Source organism: Chiloscyllium plagiosum, chromosome 42 (genome assembly GCF_004010195.1).
Source record: "Chiloscyllium plagiosum isolate BGI_BamShark_2017 chromosome 42, ASM401019v2, whole genome shotgun sequence".
NCBI lineage: Eukaryota > Metazoa > Chordata > Chondrichthyes > Orectolobiformes > Hemiscylliidae > Chiloscyllium > Chiloscyllium plagiosum.
This window is the reverse complement of record NC_057751.1, coordinates 8,758,559-8,785,450: the sequence shown is the minus strand read 5'-3', so window position 1 is coordinate 8,785,450 and position 26,892 is coordinate 8,758,559. Positions and strand designations below refer to the sequence as shown.

The window sequence follows — 26,892 nt, the reverse complement described above, 5'->3', positions numbered from 1 at the left end:
GGCTGATTCATGTCTTCTTTGGGATTTGGGATTGAATGTGCCAGGTTTATCAGCCAGTAATTGACTTGGGTGTTATTTTGCCTATGCGTAGGTGACATACACAACCCAGGAGTACTGCAAAAACCAGTCTGTGCAATTGGTAAGAATGGAAGGGAATAACAGATACTAAGTTAGAAACTACTTTGGGTGCTGTTCTCCACAGAGTTGTCTAAGATAAACACAGTTTTTCATTAAACCTTCTTACAGGTTCAGTGCAGCAAAACTGTATATTATCATCCTCTGTGCTCTAAAGTACTGGAATTGCAAGTGAAACCTGTTTCAGAAGCAAATATTGAGAAATAAAGTGGAAAATGTGTTGCAATTGTTGTAATGATAACTGTTTTATTGACCAGAAAGCTTTAGAATTGATCATTTCAGAATCTTTGAAACAAGAACTGTACTGCAATTGTTGACACCATGCCTCATGCATTTCAAATGTAGAGTTAGTATTGTCTTTGTTCACGACAGCTGGTAAGAAGTTATGGTTCTTGTTGCCATCCATTCTTATCCATTCTTAAGACTGGAAGTTTGCTAATGTTAAGCCATTATTTAAGAAAGTTTGCAAGGAAATACCAGGCAACTAGAGACTGGTGAGTCAGTGGTGGTAAAATTGTTGGAGGAGATTCTGAGAGACAGGATGTGTATGCATTTGGAAAAGCAAGGACTGATAATAGTATGGCTTTGTGCTTGGGAAATTATATGTCTCAAACTTGATAGAGCTAACGAAGAAGATTCACCAAGGCAGAGTGGTGGACATGATCTACATGGACTTGAGCAAGGCTGGACAAGGTTCCATGTGCTGGACTGGTTAGAATTAGTATTAGAAATCTTAATGTGGAAACAGGTCCTTTGGCCAACAAGTCCACACTGACTTTCCGAAGAGTAACCCACCCAGATTCATTCCCCGACCCTATATTTAGTCCTGACTAATGCACCTAGCCTACACTAGTTAGTATGGTTAGATCATGTGGGATCCAGGGAGAGCTAGCTAATTGGATACAAAAGAAGATAGAGTGGTGGTCGAAGGTTGTTGTTTGGACTGGAGGCCTGTGAACAAGTGATGTGCTGCAAGGGTCTGCTGCTGTTGACATTGACAATCGTTACACCAACTATTGGTATGAGAAAACTGGAGGCCTGTGATCAGTTTGTAAGATTGCAAATGACACCAAAATTGGTGGTATAGTGGACAACAAAGAAGATGCTGGAAGATAACAAATGAGATCTTGATCAACTCAATCCAGTGGGTTGAGGAGTGGCAAATGGAGTTGAATTAATTTCAGTAAGACCAACCAGACCAAGACTTAAACAGCGAATGGTAGGGCCCTAGGGTATGTTGTTGAACAAAGATCTTGGGTTGCAGGTACCTGATTGCCTTATTTCTAGAGAGCGCCAAGTTTTGCTCCTTCTCTCATCGGAACATTTAAACATTGATAAAAAGTTTCTCCAACACATTTTAACAAAATCTTCTCCACAAAGCATTAGTACTTTGATAGTCCTAGTCAAGGTTTTTGAAATTGAATTCGTTGCAACATTTTAGTCATGCATCTGAGAATTTAAAGACGTTTGATCTTTTTTCCACATTGATTGTGTGGGGGGAACTATGGTACAATTCTCAAAGTTTAAAAACCCCTCATTAAGTTTGTCCACCCCAGCACCTCCAAATCATAGTACAATTCCATCTCGGTGCTCATTCCTTTATTTCAAACTTTCATTGGACGATTTTTCAGACCTGCTTTCTCTAGTTCCTGTAGCATCTGCAAGAGCATTGAGGTGTCTGTCATGGCTGTGAGGTCGCAACCGCGTGTTGCACAGCAGGTGCAACTTGAACTGATGCCTCCCGGGGCGGACAGCGGTGATGTCACCGCCGACGTGGCATCCTTCCCTTCTCTTCTCTTCACCACCCCCCCCTCCCCCTCCGGAAATCCGTGTGGAACGAGCGGAGCACGCGCAGTCCGGCTGGGTGGGAGCGGCCGAAGGCTCGCGCAGGGGACCGTTGGAAAATTCAAACGGTCGGAGACGGCAAACGGCGCTCGGTCGGAGTGACGGCTGGCCGCCTGTAACAACAAAGCTCTTCAAAACAAAAACCGAGAAAATGGCAGCGGCGCGACAGGCCAACGGCGAGGACGCTGGCCTGAACGGTGAGTTTCAAGAAGCACCCCCCCCCCCCGCAAAGGTTGTATTTTACACAGTTTGTTCTGTTGTTACGTTTTTAACTTCACGCCTGTCGCCGGCACGGTTGCCGAATTATGACGAGGGAGACGGTTGAATTTAATTGATTTTTTTTTGAGCCGGGACAGGTTTCCCGGAGAAAAACAAAAACTTGTTTTTTTTGAGCCGGGACAGGTTTCCCGGAGAAAAACAAAAACACGACAGGCGGAAATGTCGCCCGGGTGAGTGACAGCGGCCTGAGTCAATGGGAGCTGTGGGCCCAGCCGAGGGAGGGAGGCGGCGCGGTGGCTCAGTGGTTAGCAATGCTGCCTCCCAGCGACAGGGACCCGGCTTCGGTTACTGCATCTCGGGCCGCCGCACTCTGTGTGTGGCGTCTCTGCACGGGTTTCTTATGGGTTTCCTCCCACAGTCCAAAGATGTGCAAGGCAGGTGGCTTGGCCATGACAAATTGCCCAGGGTTGGGGGATGTGTAGGTGAGGTGCATTAGTCAGGGGTAAATATAGGATAATAGGGTCGGGAGTGGGTCTGGGTGGGTTACTCTTCGGCAGGTCAACCTTTGTTGGCCCTCTTTCTGTACAGTAAGGGTCCTCTATGTCAGAGGAAGGGGTAGTGCGGAGCTGGAGCTGCAAAAGGGAACAAGTAGATACCAACGTGGCATCAATAACTCAGCAAGCCTGACCGATGGTGTCCCCATCCTAGGATTTGCTTTTTCATTACGTGCTCAGGTAGGCCATTGTGACTGTGACAAAGAAACTTATACCCAAAGAACTCCATGAGTAAATGCACGAGTGAATCTCGATAGGAATCAATAGGGTTATCATATCCTCCATCTCTTCGTCCCTGAGCCAGATCACGGTGGCTGCACACTCAGCTTTGGGTCAGAGGATTCTGGGTTGTGACTGCATTGCAAAAATTAAAAGCGGGTGGTCCAGGCTGCTGCTCGCACTGAAAGACCGAAATAAAACAAGGTGTGTTCTTGGGCTTAATCTGTTTGTATCCCTATTTGAACAGAGCAGGGGATTTCTTGGCTACATTTCAACCGTCATGGTATGATGTTGCCATTTTGGGCAAGTTGGCAAATTCGAACGCTCATCAACTGAAACATTGTGTTTGGTTGAACAAGTACTTTTTGGAATGTGAATTACTTTCACACAATGTGACATATTTTTCATCCTCATTGGGGAGAAAGCGGGACAATGACCAATGTGGTTAAGAAACGTGTCAGTCATGATTGAATGGCAGAGCAAACTTGATGGGCTGAATAACCTAATTTCTCCCTCTGTCTTTATGGTCTTCTGACAAACCTGTGAAATGCAGCTGTGCTCAACTTCACCCTTAATCTGGAACTTTCAAGGTTGCTCATTTGGAATGAAATACTCTAATTTATAATTACTGGTATTACAATCAAGTGAAGTGATTTGTAATAAAGCTCATGAATTTTAATTTTTGCCAGTGTCCTGTTTCTGTACCATTAAAGTGCTAGAGACCTGGGTTTGATTCCCGCCTCAGGCGACTGACTGTGTGGAGTTTGCACATTCTCCCCGTGTCTGCGTGGGTTTCCTCCCACAGTCCAAAAATGTGCAAGTTAGGTGAATTGGCCATGCTAAATTGCCCGTAGTGTTAGGTGAAGGGGTAAATGTAGGGGAATGGGCCTGGGTGTGTTGCACTTTGGCGGGTCAGTGTGGACTTGTTGGACTGAAGGGCCTGTTTCCACACTGTAGGGAATCTAATCTAATCAGCAATCGGCGTCATTGTTGAGAGGCTGTGTGAAGCTCTTGCACGATAGAGATGTGCTCCAGAGCAGGCGCCAGTGAAATGCAGGCTCCCTCATTCTGAGCTGTTCGTAGCCACTGTCTCCTACTAATGACGATGCTTCTATACAAGACAAACACCTTCAAGTGCTTGGAAGATATTTTCCCCCACAGGAAACATTAGTTCAACAGAGACCGACTGTTTGAAACGGAACCTGTGATTTTAACAAATGTTTGGTGCAAAGAAAAACCAAGTATTGTTACCTCAGATAAACTGTGCAAGTGGCTTACCTTTTGGCTGAAGCCGTTGTTTAGCATTATGTTATTTTTAGCTTATTGTGCAAAGATGAATGTTGCAAAAGAAGCTGTAAGTTTCAGAAACTGAATTCATTTGTGAGAATAACACTTTAATGCCTCCCAAACCTTCAGAAATGTAGAGGGGCCAGTCAAGACAGGAAATGGAAAATCAGGCTCCCGACTGAGACGTGAACTTCTTTCAAACCAGTGATCTCACACAGAAATTTTATTGATCAGGTATCTGCTTTTCATGGATGAGAGGCAGAGAAAAAGAAGGCAGCTGTCATGAATGTAAAGTGTATACGTTAACATGTTTTGCTAACTTGTTAGATAGTGATCCTGTTCCTTTCTCAGGCATGATTGCTGCATTGGTGGTGTCCCTTAGTCAACAAGTCACAAACTACTTTGTGTCATTGAATGTAACGTTTTATGTTGGTAAGTTAGGTCACAAAGCTGGTCCTTTTTTTCTAAAAGCTGTTCTATTTCTCACGGTTTAAAATCACGCAGCACCAGGTTATAGTCAAACAGGTTTACTTGAAAGCATGAGCTTTCAGAGCGCTTCTCGTCCTTAATATAGTTGTGGAGTATAAGATTGTAAGATACAGAATTTATAGCAAAAAGTTGACAGTGTGATATTACTGAAATTATATATTGAAAATGACCAGGATTGTTTGTTCAATATGTAATTTCAGTTACCTCACACTGAACTTGTGCTATAAATTGTCTTACGATCTTATACTTCACAACCACCTGATGAAGGAGCAGTGCTCCAAAAGCTCGTGCTTCCAAATAAACCTGTTAGACTATAACCTGGTGTTGTGATTTTTAACTTTGTCCATCCGAGTCCAACACGGGCATCTCCAAACCATTTCTCAAGGATACTGTCCTTGGTTTTTTTTCAGAGGGGTTGTAAATCACTCTGGCTCTGAATTGACTGGTTTGGTACAGAAGTGAAAGGCCTTTTGTTTATTCGTAAACAGATGAGAGTTTAGGCCAAAGCTTTATGGTTTGAGAATTAATCTGTGGAAGTCGAGGGGGTGTGGCTAGCTCTCCAGCTGAGCAGTTCAGTTGAAACTTTATCTTGGAGTTCAGTAGTAGTCTGTGTGGAAACAGGCTGCTCGATTCTTCCCTTCTGCCCTTCTAACTTCGATCTGTTAGCCTTTGTTTCATTTATACTGTATAATGAGTTTGTTTATTGGAACTGTTGTGTATATTCAGAACATCATATTGAAGTCTAGTTTGGATAGACTGAGTTATGTAGGTGTTCTTTATTCTGTTGTTTCATTATGTAATTTTGTGTACAAATCTTTGTTCTAAAACCTGGTTGTCACCTAGCTAACTTACTCTGGGTAATTTTCACTATTCATTTCCCGAAACAAATTGCAAAGTTACTGTCTGAGCTTCCTGCTTAACAATGTTGGAGCAGTATGGCATGTAGCAGGAGAATCGACATTTCGGGCATAAGCCCTTCTTCAGGAATCCTGAAGAAGGGCTTGTGCCCGAAACGTTGATTCTCCTGCTCCTTGGATGCTGCCTGACCTGCTGCGCTTTTCCAGCAATACATTTTTCAGCTCTGACCTCCAGCATCTGCAGTCCTCACTTTCTCCCTGCAGTATGGCATGGTCCAGAACAGTTACGAAAGCTTCAGTGTAGAATTGTAAAATAACTAAAAATGCACCATGTAACTATACTACTCCGTATTCAAACCATTTATTCTTTGTGCGTGTTAACTTATGAGCCAGTTGCTTATATTGTATACTCTGTATTTTCTATATATATTTTGGTAGAGATAATAAATTGTGGCAAATTAAAAGCTGAATTACAATGTTGCACTGGGCAATAAGTTGGGAAATTTCATTGTTTCGAATCTGTTGTCTATGATGACAATGTTATTGTGCAACCACCTTCTGTATCTTCTGAACAACTTGCTTCATGAGCTTTAACAGGTAGTCAGACAGATTTTCATGTTGAAGTTAATTCTGATCGTGGCCTCAGCTGCACTTAGCTGACTGTTCGTTTGCTGAACCATTTGACTCCATTTATTGATGAAAAATGTATCTAACTCAGCCTTGACCCAGCATTCATTGCTTGATCTGAGGGAATTCTGAAGACTGACAACCCTTTCAGAAGAAATTGTGCCTCATTTCCAGTGTAAATGGGAAAATGTTTTTTAACCAGTTCACACTTGCAGATTCTCTGAGAGGATGCAACCTCTGGGCATTTACCTTTCGAGTCCCTTATGGATTTTGCATGTGGCAAGCGAAATCTCTTATCATTTGTTGAAGCGTCAAAGAGTGGACACCCAACCTGCTCAAATGTGACCCATAAGACAACTGTTGCATCCTTAAATCACTTGGGTAAGCCACGTCTGAATCGCTTCTAATTCAAGTGTATCCTTTCCTTAATTAAGGAAAACAAAGCTAGACAACAGTACTCAAGGTGTGGCTTTACATTGCCCTGCGCATTTGCACTAAGATTTATCAGCGATGATGTTCGATCCACCCTGCAATGTTGTGAAATTCCATTATTCTTCTTAACTGCTTGCTGTGCTTTGATGTTAGCTGTGTTTCATGGACAACGGTGCCATTGAAAGCTCTGAAATTAAACTTTCTGCAATGCATCGCCATTTAAATAAGGTTTATTTTAATTCCTCATGCCAAACTGGGCACACTGTTGGTAGCCTGTTTGCCTTTCTGTCTTTGTTTGTCAGTAAGCTTGGTTCCAAGACTCTGTCCCTTCATGCAAATCTTTAATATTTGCGGTAAATGCTTCATGTCCTCATGTGGATTCTGTGTTACTTGACTGGTTACAGCCAAAATGACCCATTTATGTTGACTCCCTTAATTCATTAATCCTCTTATTTCTCTATGTACCTCCTAATGGTTCCTCTTAACATATCAAACTAGTCAAATGAAGAAAGTCAAACATGCTTAGTTTTCACAAAGCCAAGTGGACTCTGCCTTGATAATTTCTAAAATCCCTGCCACTAGTTCATGAGAGAACGTTAGCAGTTTGTTTGCTATTTGCCTTTTCCTTTTTGGGAATTGAGAGTCTGGTTTCTTTCTTGACAGCTTATTTTAAATGGACTTCTGTTTTAAAAGTTGGTTGGAGTGTCTAGTCCTTAATCAAAATATCATGCATAATTAACAAAGATTTGTTTACATGATGTAATTCAGAATATGTCATCCCAAAACTTGACAGCTAATGGAAGTTTGACAGGTGAATAGAAAGCACCTCAAATCGTGTCATGATTGATACGTTTGATTTCTTGTTTGCAGACTTTCATATTTGTGTGCAAGTTAGCACAAGTTACCTTTCATTTGTCTCCTGCTAAGCAATTTTATAGATTAAAAAAAGACACCAACTGCATTGCATATAGCAACCAAAATAAGGCCCCAAGTAAGCAAGTTAAGCTTCACAACCCAACTTGGCTATTACCTAAGTAATGGTGGAATTGAGCTACAAGCAACAATGTCTGTCTGTGGGTGTCCAGGATTCGATCATTGTCCGCTGTGGTTATCTGGAGTTCTGATGCTGATGAATCCCTAAGTTGAATTCTTAGAGGATCTTCTGTCTTGTTAAGCTCATGGTGTGACGTCATGTAAGATGCCTCTGAAGTCACCAAGTCTGCAGGTTACTTTGGTACCGAGAATTAAAATACGTTGTTGTAAATTGAGCTTCCCTGTTCTTGTTATATTTGGTGTTGGTTGTCTGTCAGGAGCAGAGCGTGTCCTGTCATGAGTTTCTTCACCTCAGGACGTTGTTTCTGCTGGCATGTTTAATTTGCCATTTGTCACAAGGTAGCTAGTTATCAAGCAGGTATTGAAACAGTTCGTTCATCTCACCTTTTCCCCTGCAGTGATTAATTGGCATAATTCTTTGAGAAGTTGTAACAGGAATGCAGAGGACTGGGCTCATGGTAAGCTTGGTAGGGCAGATGAGGAGAGAGATCTCTGGGTCTAGACGCATAGATCCTTGAAAGTTGACACCCAGGTTGATAGGGTTGTTAAGAAGGTGTGTGAGCTTGTATCGGTAGAGGGTTTGAGTTTCAGAACCATGAGGTTTGAGTTTCAGAACCATGTATGAAACTCTGGCAGTATTGCGTACAATTCTAGTCACATTATTGGAAGGATGTAGAAGCTTTGGAAAGGGTTCAGAGGAGATTTACTACGATGTTGCCTGGTATGGAAGGGAGGTCTCCCAAGCAAAGACTAAGGGACTTGAGGTTGTTTTCGTTGGGGAAAAGAAGGTTGCAAGCCAACTTAGTTGAGATATATAAGATGATCAGAGGGTTAGGTAGGTTGGACAGTGAAAGCCATTTTCCTCGGATGTTGATGGCTTGCATGACGGGACAGAGCTTTAAATTGAGGGGTGATAGATATAGGACAGATAGGTTCTTTATTCAGAGTAGTAGGGGCATGGAATGCACTGCCTGCAACAGTAGTAGACTCGCTCACTTTAAAGGCATTTAAGTGGTCATTGGATAGGAGAATGGAATGGTGTAGGTTAGATGGGTTTCAGTTTGGTTTCACAGGGTGGCGCAACATTGAGGGTCGAAGGGCCTGTACTGCACTGTAATGTTCAATGTTTTGTCCTTCTATTTCAGGAAACAGTTTGTCGACAAAGAATAACTGCGGTTTCTTTCAGTCTATGAAGAGTAATTAAAGGTTTTAAAGTTGACGTCACAGTTGCTTGATCTGATTTAAACGAAACATTTTGAGTTGTGGATGGCAGAGCAGATTCTGCAAATGAGTCAAAACTGCTGAAGCAAATTGCTTTATTTTGCTATGTTGAGGTTAACAGGGGCCATAGATTTAAGTAATTTGCACTGTAAGTGATAGCTTTTGTCTTTACCCTTATTGACTAAGAAGGAGAAAGAAAAACATTGTGCATGTCTCTCAATATGCGAAGAGGGGGCTGATGCAAAGCAACATTTCTGGGCATTCTGTAATACCCTCCGTGGCAGAAAAATCATGAGAAGACTCCACTGAAACTTCTGGAATTTGGATCCTTTTAAATTTGGTTTATTCCCTTGGAGTAATTTTTATGTTGCTTATTTGCATTATTAGCAGTGAAAACTTGTGCATACGTTCGTTTAAAATTTGGTGGCCTTAGAAAGAAATTTAAGAGTTTGTAGCCAAAATGACAGGAAGCTAGTGTTGAGTGAACACAGGATTCTTAAAGGATTTTGGGATTGATTGGAGGGATTGAGGGCCTTTGTGAGACGATGGAGGCATGTTCATGCAAGGATGAAAATTTTAATTTTGAGTTGTGCAGAAATTGGAGTCATTGTTGGCCAGGGAAGGCTGAATGAATGGGCGAGGGATACGTGATGCTGCCTTTGGGCAGGAGAGTTTTGGACAAGCTCAAATGCATGGGTGAGAGGTGCAAGGTCAGCCAGGTAGGCATTGGCTGACGTCAGTTGACAGGTGGTCAAGAGAGACACGCAGATTTCAGGAGCTGAAGCTGAATTAGACTTGGAAAAGAAAGAGCATTGTACCTCTTTTTGCAAACTGCAGTGGATGCGTTTCGCCAGATTTTGACAATATCTGAAGTTACTTTCTTCTTCAATGTGATGCTCAAAAGTAAAAGAGGAACTGATAAGGAGGAGCTGAAGTAGGAACTGATAAATACCAAGTTGGATGAAGTCATAAAATCCCTCTGGTGTAGTTGGAGGTCATTTTGGTCCATAGAGTCTGCATCACCCTGTGAAGAGAATCCCACTCTGTCTTCATGAGTCCGCATTTACTATGGCTAATTGACCTGGTCTCACAGCTGTGTCCATGACAGGGTAAGATACTTTGCTAATCGAGCAAACCTGTACATTTTTGGACAAAAGGAGGAAACCAATCCCACAGCAGATACCCATGCAGACCGTGGGAGAAAGTACAAACTCCACTTAGTTGCCTGAGGCTTGAATCAAACCCAGATCCCTGGTGTTATGAGGTAGCAATGTGGACCACTGTGCAACCATGCTGCCCATGACAAGTACAGGAAACCATTTTACTGTGTAAAACTAACCCTAATAGGAGTTGGTATTTTGAACAAGGGACAAAGTTGATTGACAAAGTATGATAATATGACGTTTAGAGGTATGTTTGGTTGAGTTTTTGAGGTTTGAGCCGTCGGTGTTGAAGGAACTCCTCCAAGCCAGTAAACAGTTTGTGATGTCTTCCAAGTTTTCTTTCACATGTGGAACATTACAAGAAGCATAATTGAATGGAGTTAGATTCCCACAGAATTATGGTTTTAGTTTAGCTTTCAAAAGTTGCCACAGTTCTTTAAGTTGGCTGTGGAAGCTGTTAAATTTTTCTCAGACCTAAAAGCTGGAGTTCTCTCTGCTACCAGAATTGCATCTGAGACCCACTGTTATAGTGAATTTACCTTTCCGAAGGGTGTATTTATGGGAGGTTACTGTGCAGAACACGTAACGTTGAGAAGTTGAATAATCTTTTATTCTAAGTTGTCCAGCAGAGTTCAAGTTAAACCATTTCTTCACTTCATATTTTAACTGAAGACTAAGAATCAAGTGTGTTTAACTTGAAGCTGAGTAGCATGACCAATTGAAATACAAGTGAAAAACAGCACCTTACACTTGCCTTGAAATAAAATAAATGTTATGGTCTAGGCTGTCTCCTTGATATATCTGCAAGGGTTTTGGTCTGGTTCACAAGAAAAGGAGTATTAACTTACGATGTTATATGTGATTTCTTTGTGCTTTAGGCTCCTGGGTGGAATTGCAGTTGAAAAACAATGGGAATGATAATGGCACCAGCCGCACTGGAGGACTGGAGCATGTGCCCTCATCTTCCTCCATTCATAATGGAGACATGGAAAAAATACTTCTGGATGCTCAGCATGAATCGGGTCAGAGCAGTTCTCGAGGAAGCTCCCACTGTGATAGGTGAGAAATAGTTGAGAATTACATAGAAATAAGTGGTAATAACTTTGGATGGTTTTCTTCAATGTTTCACGTCGTTCTGTGACCAACTGAATACTCTGGAAGTCTTTGATTTTGTTTCAAGCTCCACTGGTTAATTCAGTTCACTTGGTTGCATGCTGTTTTCTTAGAAGGAAGTTCAGTTCATTGTGAGGTTTCCACTAACCCATGTCCGTCGAATATCCTAATTTGATCTTGGTTGTTCATCACTGGGAATTTTTGTGCAGTACTAAAAATGGAAATAAGGGGTATCTGATTTGTGACCAAATACCTTTCTCAGTTAACATGTCCTGTATAATGTCTGAAAATGGTCATAGAATCCCGACAGTGTGGAAAGAGACCATTCAGCCCATGAATTCTGCACTGATGCTCGCAAGAACACCTGACCCAGCCCCCCCCCACCATACCCTATGTCAGTGTCCCACATTTACCATGGCCAATCCACCTAACATGCACATTTTTGGACTGTGGTAGGAAACCAAAGCAACCAGGGTAAACCCACGCAGGCATGTGGAAAAAGTGCAAACTCTGCAGTCACCCAAGGCTGCAATCGAACCTGAGTCTGTGATGCTGACCATGGAGTCAGTCATCTGACTTCCAGTTTTTGGTGAGTTCAATTTTCTCAACTTAAGCATTGGAAAAATGGAAACTTGTGTCTTTGGCTCCATCACATTTCCTACCAACTCAGTTCCACTCCATAGTTGCTTTGTTGAGAATAAATGTCAGTCTAATAACGGCACAGTGGTCAGTGGCAAGAACTGCAGCCTCACAGCAATAGGGACTCAGATTCAATTTCAGCCTCGGGTGACTGTGTGGAGTTTGCACACTCTCCCCATGTCTGCGTGGGTTTCCTCTGGGTGCTCTGTTCCCTCCCACTGTCTAAAGATGTGCAGGTCAAGTGAATTGGCTGTGCTAAATTGCCCATCAGAAAGAAATGGGTCTGGGTGGGTTAGTCTTCGGAGGGTTGGTGTGGACTTGTGGGGCTAAATGGTCTGTTTCCACACTGTAGGAAATCTAATAAATTGAGTATTCAGAATTAGTGTCTCGTTGAAATTGAAATGAGTTTCTGATTCTGTTGCTTTTCCTTTGCAAGGATTATTTACATTGCCTCCATAATCTAATTGCCAGTGAGTTAAGTTGAATATTTTTGTATTGACTGAAGAGTGAAATTCATATTCCTGTTCATGAAAAGCTTGTGAACTCATTATTTTATTCCTTGTGGAAGATTTAACTGGAGCTTTTTTTACAACAGTCAAGTTTATGTAGAAGTAGTTCCTATTCAAAATGATTTTCATTTGACAAATTGTTTCAGTCATGTCAATGCCTTCCCTGTAACTATCACTATTCCACAAGCGTTTACTGTAATATACACATGACAAATGTAGGATGTAGAAAGGTATCCTTGTACTAATTCTGACATTTTGGGTGATGGTGTTGTGAAATTTCCACCCAGTGATTTTGTTGTCATTGAATTCTGACTTGCAGAAAATGAGTTGATCCTAATACCACTGCCTGAATTCATGTCACAGAAAGATCATTGGAATTATTGAGCTGAGGTTTGTTCTTTTGGATCATGAGGTGAATGTTTTCAAAAGTGACAGTTGTAATGGCTTGCTGGTAGGCTTCTCAGATCAAATGACTCAACAATGTTTTAGACACTATCCTGGCTTCAATACATTTACCAGATGGCTTTTGCACTTTGTATGTATTACCCTCTTGATGTTCACAAGTCTTTTAACATTTGTTGCACGAAGTATGAATTGATTTTAACTGTCAAAATGTTCAATTTTGTAGCCAATCCCGCCCCCAAACACCTCAGATGGCTCAAGCAATCTTCGAACTAGAGCTGCAGCGGAACAGAGACAGCAGCTCTCAGGTATCTTGCTGTTGTACAATGGTCTGTTCAATTAATTTCTGCAAAATAAAACTGCTGTCAAAATAACCCTTTGAATATGGTAAAATTTGAGAAGCACTTCACCAGGAATTTATTCACCCAAGTGTTGGTACCAGGTCACGTGAGATATTAGCGCACCTGTCCAAATGCTTCAATCAGATGTACATTATGAATGACAAGTGAAGAGAGGGGGAGACAGAGAGAGAGATCACCATGTATTTACAGGGAATTCCACAGCTTGATATTGATGTAAATGAAGACTCTGATTGCTATTATGTTTGGTTGTTTGGCCTCACTTGACAGAAACGTGAGGCATGGAGAGACAAAGGTGTGAGTAAAGGGAGAATGCGACAATCGAGATAGAGGCACGGAATAAGATGAACAGGCAAGATTAAGAGCAACATAGAAGACTGGACTTAGAAAATAATGACAACAGGAGTAGGCAATTCAGTCCATCATGTCTAATTTGAGTGATATTTATTAGGCCCCAAAATGGTGAAAATACTTGGCTGAATGAGGATAGGTGCACAGCAGGTTACAAAAGGCAAATGTATTCTCTCAGGAAATGACAATAAATAAGAAGAGAATAGAGTGAGAACACAAAGGTAAAACAGATTAAAAAAAACAAAAAAACCTTGGAACTCGAGTGGATGTTGTCTGCTGTTTGAGTAAAAAAAAACTTCCATTCCGACTCATTCCTCCATTCCGAATCTCTCTCCTCTTTCAGGGGTCTGATGTTCTAATTGTTTGTTCAGAATAAAGTAATTCGTAATGGTTTGAAGGGTGGTGGAGAGCAGGCAGGCTAGTTGACGCCAAGATGAGATCAGCCATGATTGTATCAAACGATGGAGCAGGCATGAGGGCACCTTGCCCTTTGATCTGAATATGCGCCTATTTCTTCATTGTTGCATTCTCACTTTCAAATTTTAATTCTCTATGTTTCATGATTGGGTCAATAACCTGTTCCTTTGTTTTTGACATACAGGTGAGGAAAAGAATGAGGCCAGAACTAAATCAATGTCATGCTGTTTTGTTTTTGGACTTTTCACATTGTTGATTTGCATCATATATTGTCACTTAGATATTGCTGTGAAATCAGTTCAGGGATAAGATCTTATGTCAAGACAGGTAAAGAAAATAGAAAGAATGAATGAATGTTTGACTAATTGCAGTTGCTTGTTTTAATACAATTTAGTTTATTGCACACGCAGTGTATGAGTTAAAAATGGAAGTGTTTAACTGACAGTTACAGGCTTTCTCTCCTCACTTAAACGTAGTGACCATGACTTAAAGTTGACTGGAACAAACTGCATGGATCTGATACAGCATTTTCTAGAATAGATTAAAAATGAACTGAAATGCTGAATCAGTTGTGTCCTTGCCTCAGAAGTTGCGTGCAAATATTTGAAGCTTGGTTTTAATTTGCTTTCAGCATTCACACAAGAGCATTCATGAAACATGAGTTATGTGGTCTGTAAGGGTGTGGTTCCATCTGTACAACATGTTATCAGCTCATGCATGGACTGAAAAACTTGATACTTGAATTCCTCCCCATTGAAATGCATGAAACAGAAAAGGACATGTTGGTTATTTCAAGAAAGCTGCTGCACCTGTTGCAAAACTGACTGTGGTGAATTTGTGGAATTGTTCATTGCAGAAAATTGGGTCCTTCACTGTGTTCCTGGCTGATTTTTAATCGTGACAAGATTTAGGGTTATGGTTGTGTTGAGGTCGGAAAGTGGAATTAATAATTAATCAATTTGCCATGGTCTCTTTAAATTGCTGCTTCTCTTAAAACTTGGGGTTTTAAAATGTCAGAAATTGCAGTTAACCATTTTGGCAGGAAGAATGAATCAGAAGCAGACGACTTAAGCAGGTGAGCTTGTCGAGTTCTCCAATGAACAGGGACTTGTTTGTCCTGGTGAGTTGCAAGATTTTAGTGTGCATGTATAATAAGTAAAAAGGAAAATTTATTGTATGTTACTGTGTATTGTGAAGTGAATTGAATGCATCAGTGAAGAGGTATGCTTGAGATTTTCACCTTATTGGTGAGACCACTGCAGGAAGCCTGTGTGAAATGTGGTTTCAGAGAATAAATGTGAAAAATAAACATAATTCTAAGGTGACTGTGAACTGGACCTTCACAACCTCATTTGACATGTTGTGCGAACCTCTGAGGTGATGTTATTGGTTATTCCTTATCTTGAGTAAACCCAACTCTGTCGCCTAGAGTTGCACTTAATTTCTTGAAAAAGTTTATCATTGAAAACTGAGGCTGAGTGTTAAAAGCTTGTCTTGCACATTTGGGATGTGACAAAAGTTACTCTTGAGCTTTCTTTCTAGTCTGAAGATGATTGTTTGGAAAGAGACCAAGAAGAAGAAATCATGATCAAAAGGAGCGCCGAATGGATATCTGACTGGTCAAGTCGACCTGAAAACATTCCACCAAAGTGAGTGTTGGTTTATCTGTTGTGAAAGAAGTCTGTGGTGTCCTAATCAGCTAAATTTGCTGATGAGCGAAATTTATATGGACTATGGTTAAAACATGTGCATGTGAGCTCAGAATGTGTTCGTGTTACATGAATTGGGTTTCCTGAATCTGCCTTGCACCATCAGAATCTTGAAAAACGAATTAAGAAAGGCACTAGTACTTGTTTTGAAGCTGAATTTGTTGATGTGAGAGGTGGGTGGAGCAAGTACCTTCTCTGTGAATTTTGCTCACCTGCAATTGGATAAGAACAGATTGGTTAACCAATGTCAACATTTAATGGTAGTTTTATGAAAATATGAGCAATGCAGGAAATTCTTTGCAAAGGAGACCAGGCAAATTTCTGCCGATTCTAATAGTGACATGATTTAAAGAGGGAGAACTGTGGCATCTAAATTGCAAGTAACTTTTAAAAACCCTGATGTCATGTACCAATCTGTGTCTGATTTCCTGGGTGAAAAGCAAAATGATGAATATGGAGTCCATCCACCAGCACCTGCAAAGAGCAAAGCTAAGCTCACATGTCTCAAAGGTTAACTTCAAAAAGCAAGCTGCTGTTTGGTTTCTTTCACTTGTCCCTATCAATTTGTTTCCAGACGTGCAACCACCTTTCCTTGTGTTACTTTTTCATGAAGTACACTTGGTTTTTTTGCCTGGTAAAGGCCCACGTTGAAGTTAATTTTGTTGTCAGTGTGTTTTATGAGTGGTGGAATGAAATAGTTTATTTTGAGTTCTGTGGTTACATGTAATATTCACAGAACACTCTTTATTTACAGTATTGTTTCTTTGTGATTCTTCCACCAGGGAGTTTCATTTCAAACATCCAAAACATTCAGTTACTCTCAGTATGAGAAAGACTGGAGCATTGAAGAAAGGTGGCGTATTTTCAGCTGAATTTCTGAAGATTTTCTTTCCATCTTTGCTGCTATCTCATATTTTGGCTCTTGGCCTCGGGTAGGTGTTTATTCCCTTGTTCTGAAGACTTTTTTGAATATGGTGACCCCTTGTTAATTCAGAATAATGCTGTTATGCTTATTCAGTCAGACAGGAATATTTCGATGTTCACAAACTCTGATATTCTTGTAACCTTAGCTTTTGATCCCTGCTGTGGGTGAAGTTATAGAGTCATAGAGATGTACAGCATAGAAACAGACCCTTCGGTCCAACCTGTCCATGCCGACTAGATATCCCAACCCAATCTCGTCCCACCTGCCAGCACCCGGCCCATATCCCTCCAAACCCTTCCAATTCATATACCCATCCGAATGCCTCTTAAATGTTGCAATTATACCAGCATCCACCACTTCCTCTGGCAGCTCATTCCATACACGTACTATCCTTTGTGTGAAAAAGTTGCCCCTTAGGTCTCTTTTATATCTTCCCTTCTCACCCTAAACCTATGCCGTCTAGTTCTGGACTCCCCAACCCCAGGGAAAAGACTTTGTCTATTTACCCTATTCATGCCCCTCATGACTTTGTAAACCTCTATAAGGTCACCCCTCAGCCTCCGATGCTCCAGGGAAAACAGCCTCTCTGCTTCCTCAGGCAGCTGAGGAAATTTTGGCATGACGGCGAATAACCTTGCCAACTTACTTAGGTGCACCATCGAGAGCATTCTGTCTGGATGTATCACTACCTGGTATGGCAACTGTACCATTCAAGATTGGAGACGGTTACAAAACGTGGTGAACTCAGCCCAGACGATCACAAAGGCTAACCTCCCATCTATAAAATCCATCTACAAGACCTGTTGTCAAAGAAAGACCACCAGCATTCTCAAAGATTCATTTCACCCTTCAATGCTTTTATACAACCTCTCCCATTGGGGAGAAATGTACAGAAGCCTGAACATAGACACCAGCCAGTTTCGTAACAGTTTCTTCCCTACTGTTATTAGAATACTGAATGGACTCTCAAACTCTTAACCTTCATCTGTACCTGTGATTTTGTTTTTGCCTGTGTTTACCTATTATTTACTTCAGTTCTGATCCTAAAGAGAAAACTGGCTTGATGGACCACAAATTTCAGTTTGGAAATTTGTTTGCTGTGACGGTCAGTAACTGAAAATAGTTGTGTTCGCATGCAAGTGTTTTTGTGACAAATGTTCCAAAGTTGTTGCACAGAAGTGATAAATTAGAAACAAGGCCATTTATTGGGCAATTTTCCCAGTGAAATCCTTTCTAGATAGTTTGGCTGTTATCTTCATGGTTTAATCTGTTCCTCAACTGACGAGCATTTCCTTGGAGCAGGTTTCTGCACTTTCATGAGATGATGTTCCGTGAGTGTTACTTTGAGATAGAGACAGACTAACTCACTGACATTTGCTCCCAGAGCCAGAACTAAAATGAAATCCTTCGTCCAACCTGTGTGTTGCATCACTGACGTAGTGTGCTTGAAATAAAGCTTCATTGTTCTGAGGGTTGTCCAAAAAATGAAGCCTTTTGAAGAAATGCACAGGATTTCCCAACTTAGCTGTTGTTTAGATCCAAGTTGACAAAGCATGATCCAGGCTTTTTTACCCTGCAACTTCCTTGACCTAATGTTCCAATGAAAGGCATCCTTATCCAGAAGGACGTTCCACATATCTGATAAAGGATTTTGCTCAATTCTCTTTGAGCAATGCTGAGCCATCCTTCCATTTTTGACAGCTGTTTTATCAAGCAGGCAGACGACATTCCATTTTCAGAGCAGTCAGCTGCTATATTGTGAAATTTAAAGTTACTGAAAGCCACTGGGAGATGGTGTCAAACCAAAACTTTGCAAGCTAAATGTGATGTTTGGGTGCTGAGAAAGTAGGTGCCCGGTAGGTGAGGGGATAAGGTGTCAGATGAGTAGGGAACCACTTGGGAGTGGGTATGCTGCGAATGGATACCAGGTGGATCGGGGATAAAGCGTGATGTTTGTTGAATATCAAAGTACAAGATGACAAGGTGTGTTTGGGTTGGTTGGAGTGTTTGGGAGAAATCTGGTCTTGTGTGAGCTGGAGTGTGTCTGACCTGGTTAAGGTGGCAGAGTTGGGGGAAGGTGAATTGCATCGGGTTCATCAGTCTTCAGTGGGGAGTGGTTGTTTTGTGTTGGGTTGTGCGTAGTTGGGGCGGTGACGTTGTGTTGCATCGGGTCTAGGAGTTGGGTCAGTTTTGGTTGCCTTAGGTGGTGTTGGTGGGGGAAAGGGAGTCCAGACACATTGGGTCCTATCCTCTGTGATAAGGGGAGGATGGTAAGGTTAGGTCCAGCTGGGGCAAGGGTCCATGTGGGGAGTGTTCTGTCTGTGATCTGGGGGAAATATAGGTTGGGGTTTGTTTTGCAGTTACAAGTCAGTTAAACTATGCATTTCAAAGTCTGACTTTTCCTGAGTAACTAATTTGAATTTCATTGAAACCCTTCAAACTCTTAACTTTAAATGGAGATTTTGGGAGTACTCCAGCTGGAGTGGAATTACCCAGTGGAAAATTCAATTCCCCAGGGCAATTTATTGAGTGTGTTCAGATTGTAACTCGGCAGGGTTCCCATGAGTAACGGCTAGCTGCTCTGGCATCATGACTGTTAGCCCAGTGAAAATTGTTGGCACGATTGAGTGCAAATAAATAATAGAATCTAGTTTCGGGTCAACAGTTATGAACTATCAGAAGAAGATACTAACTTATAAACCCCATTAGGCACACAAGGACAGACACAAAAGTCATCTATGATATGTTTGTAGGAAAAGGCTGGGAAGCACTTCAGTGGTCCATGTCCACAGGGTTTGCTAACATCATCCTTTTGCTGATCAGGTAAGTGCTGCTTGATCTTGCTTCTCCAGGTAGTTGTCATTGATTTGCAAGAGGTGCATGGTTGTTGGTTCATTGTTTTACGCTGAGAGGGGTCTCTGATTTGAAAGTTGCAGCTGATGAGAAATAAACTATCTGAAGGTCTGAGATTTGTTTTTGCAGGGCAAAAGTAGTTCCTCCTCCTCCAGAGGTTCTGATGATTTGTGTCAAAATATTCGCACCCCCAAACACACCCTAAGCTGGTCACTTGCTTGTGAGCAAATGACAGCTCTTGGTGTACAGGAAGCCTTTGTTCTATGGACTCGTGATCAGTTTGAATGACAGTCAGCTAGCTAGTAGCAGAAGCTCCATGTGTACGCAGCCTCTGGTTCTATTTTGTCTGTGACTAGGCTTTCCCCGCTGCACAGTGCTTGAAGTGGGTATCAATCAACTTGCCTTTAAACAGTACAGTTGTCTTTCTATGAATGTTGTCATTTTTAGCAGTCTTGTTCACATTTCTGTCCACAATCAATAATTTGAAACATAAGTAATCGTCTGCACACATGTCTACTTGGACTGGTAAAGCAGCTTCAGCCTTGCTAGTGCTGATGGCCTGGAAATGCCAAAATGTGCCTGTCTTAGTGCTGGTGTGGATATTTTCTTTGAAGTGGACCTGTCTGTGTGGTCACATCTCTTTAATTAGTCATTACTTCAGGTATTATTTTGCATATAAACCAGTAATCACATGACTTCTTGGAAAGGCTATTTTGACCCAATAAGAGGGACAAAAGGACTCTTGACTATGCAAAAAGGAAGTTACCTTTTACAAAGTTGAAAATATAATCATTTCATTTGTTAAATTCCAGATTTCCAAATAATAAATTAAGCATGGAGCACACTCCACAGCAGGTGGTATGGGTTTCAACATGTTGCTGATCTTGTATTAGTGTTGTTTCATTTTTGGGTGAATATTCAGGGAAATGCTTCATTTACAATGTAGCATATCTCATGGAATAACTGTAAATAGCCTGCTCAAATGACATAAAATATAGTTTCCTGCCCGAGCATCATTAGTTGATTTCCAGAAATACAGTGGAAACCCTGAAATTTACCAGCCTTCCTCATTCTGTGGTTGGACCAAACTGGCTAATTGTTTTTCATGTGAATCTAATATTGTATGATTTTCCAATCTTGCTGGGGGCTCTCATCTTAGTTGGCTGATGATAATAGTGCCTCTACTCCATTATCTTGACTCTGTCATTGTCTTCCACCTGATATACCTAGCACATCTGCTCTTTGAGCTAAAGATTACATTGGAAATCCTGTTTTTCAAAATTGGAGCAGTTTCTCTCAACCATGCCATTGATTTGTTGTGGGACTTGGTTCATGTAATTTTTGTCAATTTGTCTTTGGTCTTGGCAAACAGTGCCGAAACCCTAGTTCCTGTGGTGAGTGATTGATTGTCCAAGGTCAAATTTGGGCCTGGAAAATCTGAGCTGATCATGTCTTGTTCAACGGTAAGATAGTTAAATGCAGCGTTTACCAAAAGCAAAAATGAAAAACAAGCGCAACACCCTGTTAAACTTGTGTGACACTTTAGACTTGACATGCTGGCCATCCTGTGACCTCTTCTATCGAGTTTGACAGTTATAAACCATGTCAGAGATCTTAGCATAGCCCACATATTCAGAGTTGAATTGAAACTGTTCAATATCATGCAACAAAAAAGTTGTCAAGAAAGATTATGAAAATAATTTATGTAGCCAGAGTTTATGTTAGTTTTCTCAAGTTGATTTTGTTGGGAAACTGATGAATTTAAAATTGGCAATTATTTTTATTTCAGCATGTGGTAAACATTTGACTGAAAATGTGGCAAATTCCACTCAAGTAAAATGTGTAATCAACATAACAAAATGTCTGAAGCGCAACATTTTTAAAACTGCTTTCAGTCGCATGGCGCATTTGCTTTTAGGCTAATTATATATTATTGTGGATTAAGAATTGACCATAGGTGCATCACCATGATCCAGAGGTAGCTTTGATAATATCAGGCCTCATAATTTGAGAGCATTTCATACCAACTGCTTTGCTGTCATTAAGATAGTCAGCTAAATGCCATGTCCTCAATGCATTTCAAAGTTGCTCAATTTTCTCTTAGTCTTGGATTTGTGAGGACCTGCCATCTGAACTGCTGCTTCATCCCTGCAGCTGTTTATCTGCTGACAGTGGATATGTCCATACAGTGCCTCACTTTAATGGATATTAATTAGGGCTGATTGAGATGGATCAGGTTGTAGACTTGACAGTAGATTGTTGTTTTATTTTGTAATTGTACTGTTTCTACCCTTTGTGTACAGTTGCCGTGAAGCACTGAATTTAAATAATTATTTTGTCTTTGTGCACAATCTATGATGCTGTGTCATCAGAGCAGCAGCTTTGGGAAATGCAGACCTGAACTAGCAAATCTGCAGGCAGCCAACATAATAGAATAGAATGAAAAATACTTTGTGCCGTTCATATTGGTGAAAAGTGATGAGAATTGTTGATGCAATTCGTAATCATGGTTAGTCTTTTTTTATCATGTACGACCCATGAACAGCTGTTAATGGTCTTGGTGATTTGGTGAGTTCGAACATGTGTATTACCTACAGAACTTGCCAATATTTAAGATACATACTGTGACCATTTTATCTTGGCTTCTTGTTCGGGTTTGAAATTAAATATTTCCAAAGAAGCAGGCCTGGAGTCTGATTTCTGAAGGATATCAGATGTCATCTGCAATTGGACATTATTCTCTGGTTATGAGGAACTGAGAGTAAAGGTACAACAGCAAGGTGCAGTAGGGTGGTACAGTGGTTAGTGCTGCTGCCTCGTAGCACCACAGAACTTGGTTCGATACCATCCTTGGGTGACTGACTGTGTGTAGTTCCCACATTCTCCCCAAGTTTGCATTGGTTTCCTCCGGTTTCCACATGCAGCCCAAAGATGCGCAAGTTAGGTTGATTAACCATGTGGGGTCATGGCAACATGCTGGGCTTGAGGGGGGTCTTGGTGGGAAGCTCTTCATTGTGTTGCAGACGAAAGGTCTGCTTCCATGCTGTACCTCGCTATGACTGTGTGACTTGATAGGCTGAATGGTGTCTGCACTGTAGTGATTGGAATCTATGATTCTAAGCTCTTGTTGTAAACTCAGCTGTGGCACATTGTTCAGGTAGAGCAGCAGGAATCATCTTCGTATTTTAAACTTGACATGAGAGTGATAAATTTCAACAGTGAGTGGAACACAAGCATAGAGGACTGTTGCATTTGCCAGGCAGAAAGGAATACAAACCTAAATAAGACATAAGTTACTAGTTTGAATAAAATGTCATTCGAACTAGTGTAATGTTGTTTTGACAGACCATGTTTTGAACTCCTTTATGTCTTTGTACAAGTGAAGGTGTGCATGACACATTGGCTGCATTTAATAGCTTCTTACCATTTTATTTATCCCATTGTGTGAATATCAAACGTGAGCTGGATATATCCATAGGAGGGCATAGCTGAGATTGCGCGCTCAGCAGGGATTGAATTGCATGATTAGTTATACCTTAGCTTGGCACATCTATCATGTGTTTCGCACTGCCAACATTTGGATGATTTCAGTTTTTGAATTTCATGCTTAAAAACTCCAGGAGGAAAATCTGGAGTGCAGGAAAAATTGTTGGCATCAACAACCTTTTAGTTTTAAACAGAGTTCCATGACTTTATTTGGTGAGTAATGTACAACTGGAATTCAACTAACACGTCTCCATGGGGTTTCTAATTTATTTAGTAAAAAATAATTGCACTCATTGACATCAATTCTTAAAATCAATTAAAACCATGTCATTTTTATCATGCAAGCTTGAGTTTCATGTGACAAAGTTTCCTAATTTGAGCCCTTTTGTTTCAGAATCTACATTGGAAAAAGGCTGACAACGTCTTCATCAAGCACATTCTGAGATCCAGAATCACAGTTATACATGGCTTGTGAAATTATGTGGCTGCTCCATTAGTACTTTAGAATTGGAGGAAGAAAGAAACCCACTTCAAGCACAAGACATCCTATTCCAATATGTTTTCCCTTTGAAGGAACTGCTTGGTCACCTGAGCACAGACTTGGCCGAACATTGTTTGCCGTGAATTTGGGACTTCTTGAGCTCTGTGTACTATGTGACAGCAGCCGAATTTGTTTCAATTAATAGTTTGCTTCACCAACAAACACTCATTCAAGGAGCAGTCCCACTACTTGGATCAAATTGCGAAATCTATGCGGTTAACACAAAGTACCAGTGGGGATGGGTGGGAATCCTTTTTTCAGCCTTATTGAATCAACAAAGCTTAGAAGGAATGGAGTCTTCTGTTTGCGATTCACCATCTCTTTGGCAAGAGAAAGCATTTAATCTGACATCAACAAAACTGAAATAACATGCTGCTGTTTGGAACAGTGACAGGTGGATTTGTTTTTAGATTGTAACAATAAACATTATTTGATTGTTAATCTTTTCTTAAATTTGACATTTCCCTCCACCCCTGATGAGAAATTACTTTTCATACCATCCTCGAATGTTCACGTCCTCCAAGCCAGGATGGTTGGCATGTAGTTGGACTCTGATTATGCTTCTCTGAGCAAAGTTGTTTCTTCTTGGTTGTTTTTTGGTGTTGAATTGGGAACCAGTGTTTGACCATCCTTTACATTTCCAAAGATAGTGCTAAGATTATGTGTGACGTGCTTTTCATGTCACACGTAATCTTAGCAGCAATCTTTTTGATCCTAGTGTGTTGCTATAAACTCCCAAGAATGTTCAGAATGTGCAGAAGTCATCATCTCATTTCAGCTTCACCTTGTCTTGCTACTAGGTGCTGTAGCATTCTAACGAAGATTAAGCTTATTCAGCCCAGACTGTTAATTGTATGAAGAACAAAGATCTGAATTTTCAGCCATCCAAAAGGAATTATGCAGACCAGAGGAGAATTTGCTGTTCACTCTGGATCTCCTGAAATGCAATCATGTTAGTCAATCTTGGACGAGATGTGGGAAGTATCTAGTGAAACCAATTTGCCATCTTTGTTTTTGTTCTAGTCCTTTAATAGGAAGGAGATTGGTACATTGAAAACACCATTTCAGTAACCTTTTTAGGTTTGAGTTTGTTGCTTTTGGCGCAATGCACTTTGGAAATTCTGTTCAGGGAATGCATATTTGTGAACTGAAAGAAGTTTAAGATAGCTTGGCTTTTTGTGTCTGGTATCTGAGATCATGTTCAGTTTATTTGATGGGATTAATAGGTTATGGTGAGAAGGATCTCATCCCTGACTTTTAATGTGTATGACATGCAATTGCCTGAATGTCTTTACTCGATTCACAGTCTTGCTCAGACCATCATGTTGGCGAAAACCAGGCAAATAGCTAGAGAGGCATTAGAAGACTGCAACAATGGAGACCAAGCTCCACTGTGCACCTGAAGCAAGGCTTGATGCTCACACGATCGTGAAAAGTTTTCCATTTCCCAGCTTGAATATATCACTTTGGAAACTTTGCTCATGAAGGCATCAAATGAAGTGACAGCTTTGAGATGTAGAAGTGATGCTGTATTGCACACAAGAAAATGTACTTGGGTGCAATTTTGTCTTTCACGAAACTGTTGAAAATGCTCCTGATTTTGTACAGTTCCTGATAACTCAACGTTGAAACAGAATTGCTTAAAGATCATTGAAAAATGTACTGGATTGAAACTGTTTTTGAGGGGACAGAATCTTCATCAATTTGCCTGCTTGTAGTCAAGAAAAGATTGTTGCATATGGAGCATGTATTCTTTTCTGGACACATCCCAGCTCTTCTGATCACCCAGTTTACTCACTTCACTTGAAGGGAAGCCATGGGCAGTCCCAGAAATAACTATTCGTTCAACTTGTGGAAACGTGACTTTAAAGGATCATGTTTTAGAAGGTCAATCCAATTGTCTCCCAATTAAGAGTGGATGTTGTTACATTTTGAACATGAGTGCAACAAACATCTTAAAACCTGATCTGGAGAACAGCTGTTTGGATGGACCTGAAAAATAAAATGCACACTTGCACAATTGTATTTAGTGCATGCAGGCACCAAATTTTATGTTAAAAATATCAATTTAAAGCTCCTTTTGTTAAGTTTGCAATTGGGTCAGGATTTGCAAGGTGCATCTGTTCAATGCATTTGAGTCAAAATGATTATTGGTACTCTTGGTATGCAAATTTATGTAAAAAGTATTTCATAACCATTTTTGTGCCATTAAACTCATGAATACAAGTCTGTATTCTTTGCAAATCTCTACCTCAATCTCAAATTAGTTGTCATTTAAACAACTTAATTCATGCACTTAAAGCAGCAAAATATCAAGGGAGAATTGATGGCTGAATGGTATTATTGATAGACTATTAATCCATGATCCAGATAATGTTCTGGGGGCCCAAGTTCGAACACCTCAAGTGCAGAAAGTGGGAATTGAATTCAAGCAAGAAATCTTCTGTCTAATGACCACAAAAACATGTTGGATTGTGATTTGCGAATGTGCTTTGGAGAAGGAAACAGCTGTTCTTTGCTTTTCTGGCTGGTGTGGATCTCGGGACTTGATTGATTCTGAGATGGGCAATAAAAGCTTAATTGGCCAGTGATATGCACATCCTGTCAATGAATTTAAAAAAAAAATGACGGTGGAACTCCCGGCTTTTTTGAGTATGGAGTAGAATTCTGATTTGCTTGAAGGAAACTGCATGAAGCCTTTTCAAGATAAGTGTCTTTGCTGTGCACTAATTGAATGGTTCCAAGAACTCTTTCAAGGGTAAAGGAAAAGCTTGAAACTTATGATTTGAAAATGTTTCCTTCTCATGCACGTTCATGACAAGCAGTCCTTGCACAAATATGAGCCTCTATTGAGAAGTGGTATGGTGACTTAAGACAGCTTGTTTGGCTTTTCGAATGATGCACCTTTCAGCCAGGATTACTGATAAACATCACATATGGACGCTTGTCTTATTGCTCCCCATTTGAGGGTATTGGTCATGCTTCAGCTCCTACTTTGCTGAGATCAGCTGAGTTCATTTAGACCACAGCATTGAAATCTCCATATCACTCGACACGCTTGTGTTCATTTCGCAATTAATCATATTCATGTCTGAAGACTGGATAACAAGTTGAATGATATGTACTTTTTGAAGCATTCCTTGACAGTGCTGCATTTGAGTATTAGAATTTGTGATTGGTTTTTAATAATTTTCATCTTTAAAGACAGAATATTCTTCATAATTAGATAACCTGGTTAAATTAATGAAGCTGCATTGGTGTGGTTAAGGTGGTCTGCTTGAAATTCATTGATTTTTTTTTCAACATTCTTTTGCTGCTCAGAATGAAACAAAAAATATTGTCTCGGTTCAAACAATGTTGAACAACAGATGATTTTCTTGTTGCTGAAAAAACTGTAGCATAACCAAGTGTACAAATGGGGTTCCAGGCCCTGCTGCTTCGTACTGTACATTGTGTCATTAAATCGGAAACATGGATTGATAGACTA

At 40.7% G+C, this 26,892-nt stretch overlaps 1 protein-coding gene across 1 annotated transcript; it reads left to right on the top strand.

Moving 5' to 3' along the window:
• The first annotated feature begins 1,879 nt into the window (after positions 1–1,879).
• On the top strand, positions 1,880–26,892 carry LOC122543073 (BCL2/adenovirus E1B 19 kDa protein-interacting protein 3-like). The gene is made up of 6 exons (XM_043681296.1): positions 1,880–2,177; positions 10,980–11,160; positions 12,991–13,072; positions 15,434–15,540; positions 16,383–16,532; positions 23,259–26,892. Exons 1-6 carry the CDS (start codon positions 1,895–1,897, stop codon positions 23,305–23,307), a joined length of 852 nt encoding a protein of 283 aa, XP_043537231.1. The 5' UTR covers positions 1,880–1,894; the 3' UTR covers positions 23,308–26,892.

Excerpts from the sequence above, each read along its gene's own strand:
- LOC122543073 (XM_043681296.1), top strand. The coding sequence starts at position 1,895 with ATGTCACCGCCGACGTGGCATCCTTCCCTTCTCTTCTCTTCACCACCC. Across the intron at positions 2,178-10,979 it reads CGAGGACGCTGGCCTGAACG|GCTCCTGGGTGGAATTGCAG; the intron begins GTGAGTTTCAAG and ends TTTGTGCTTTAG. Across the intron at positions 11,161-12,990 it reads GGAAGCTCCCACTGTGATAG|CCAATCCCGCCCCCAAACAC; the intron begins GTGAGAAATAGT and ends TCAATTTTGTAG.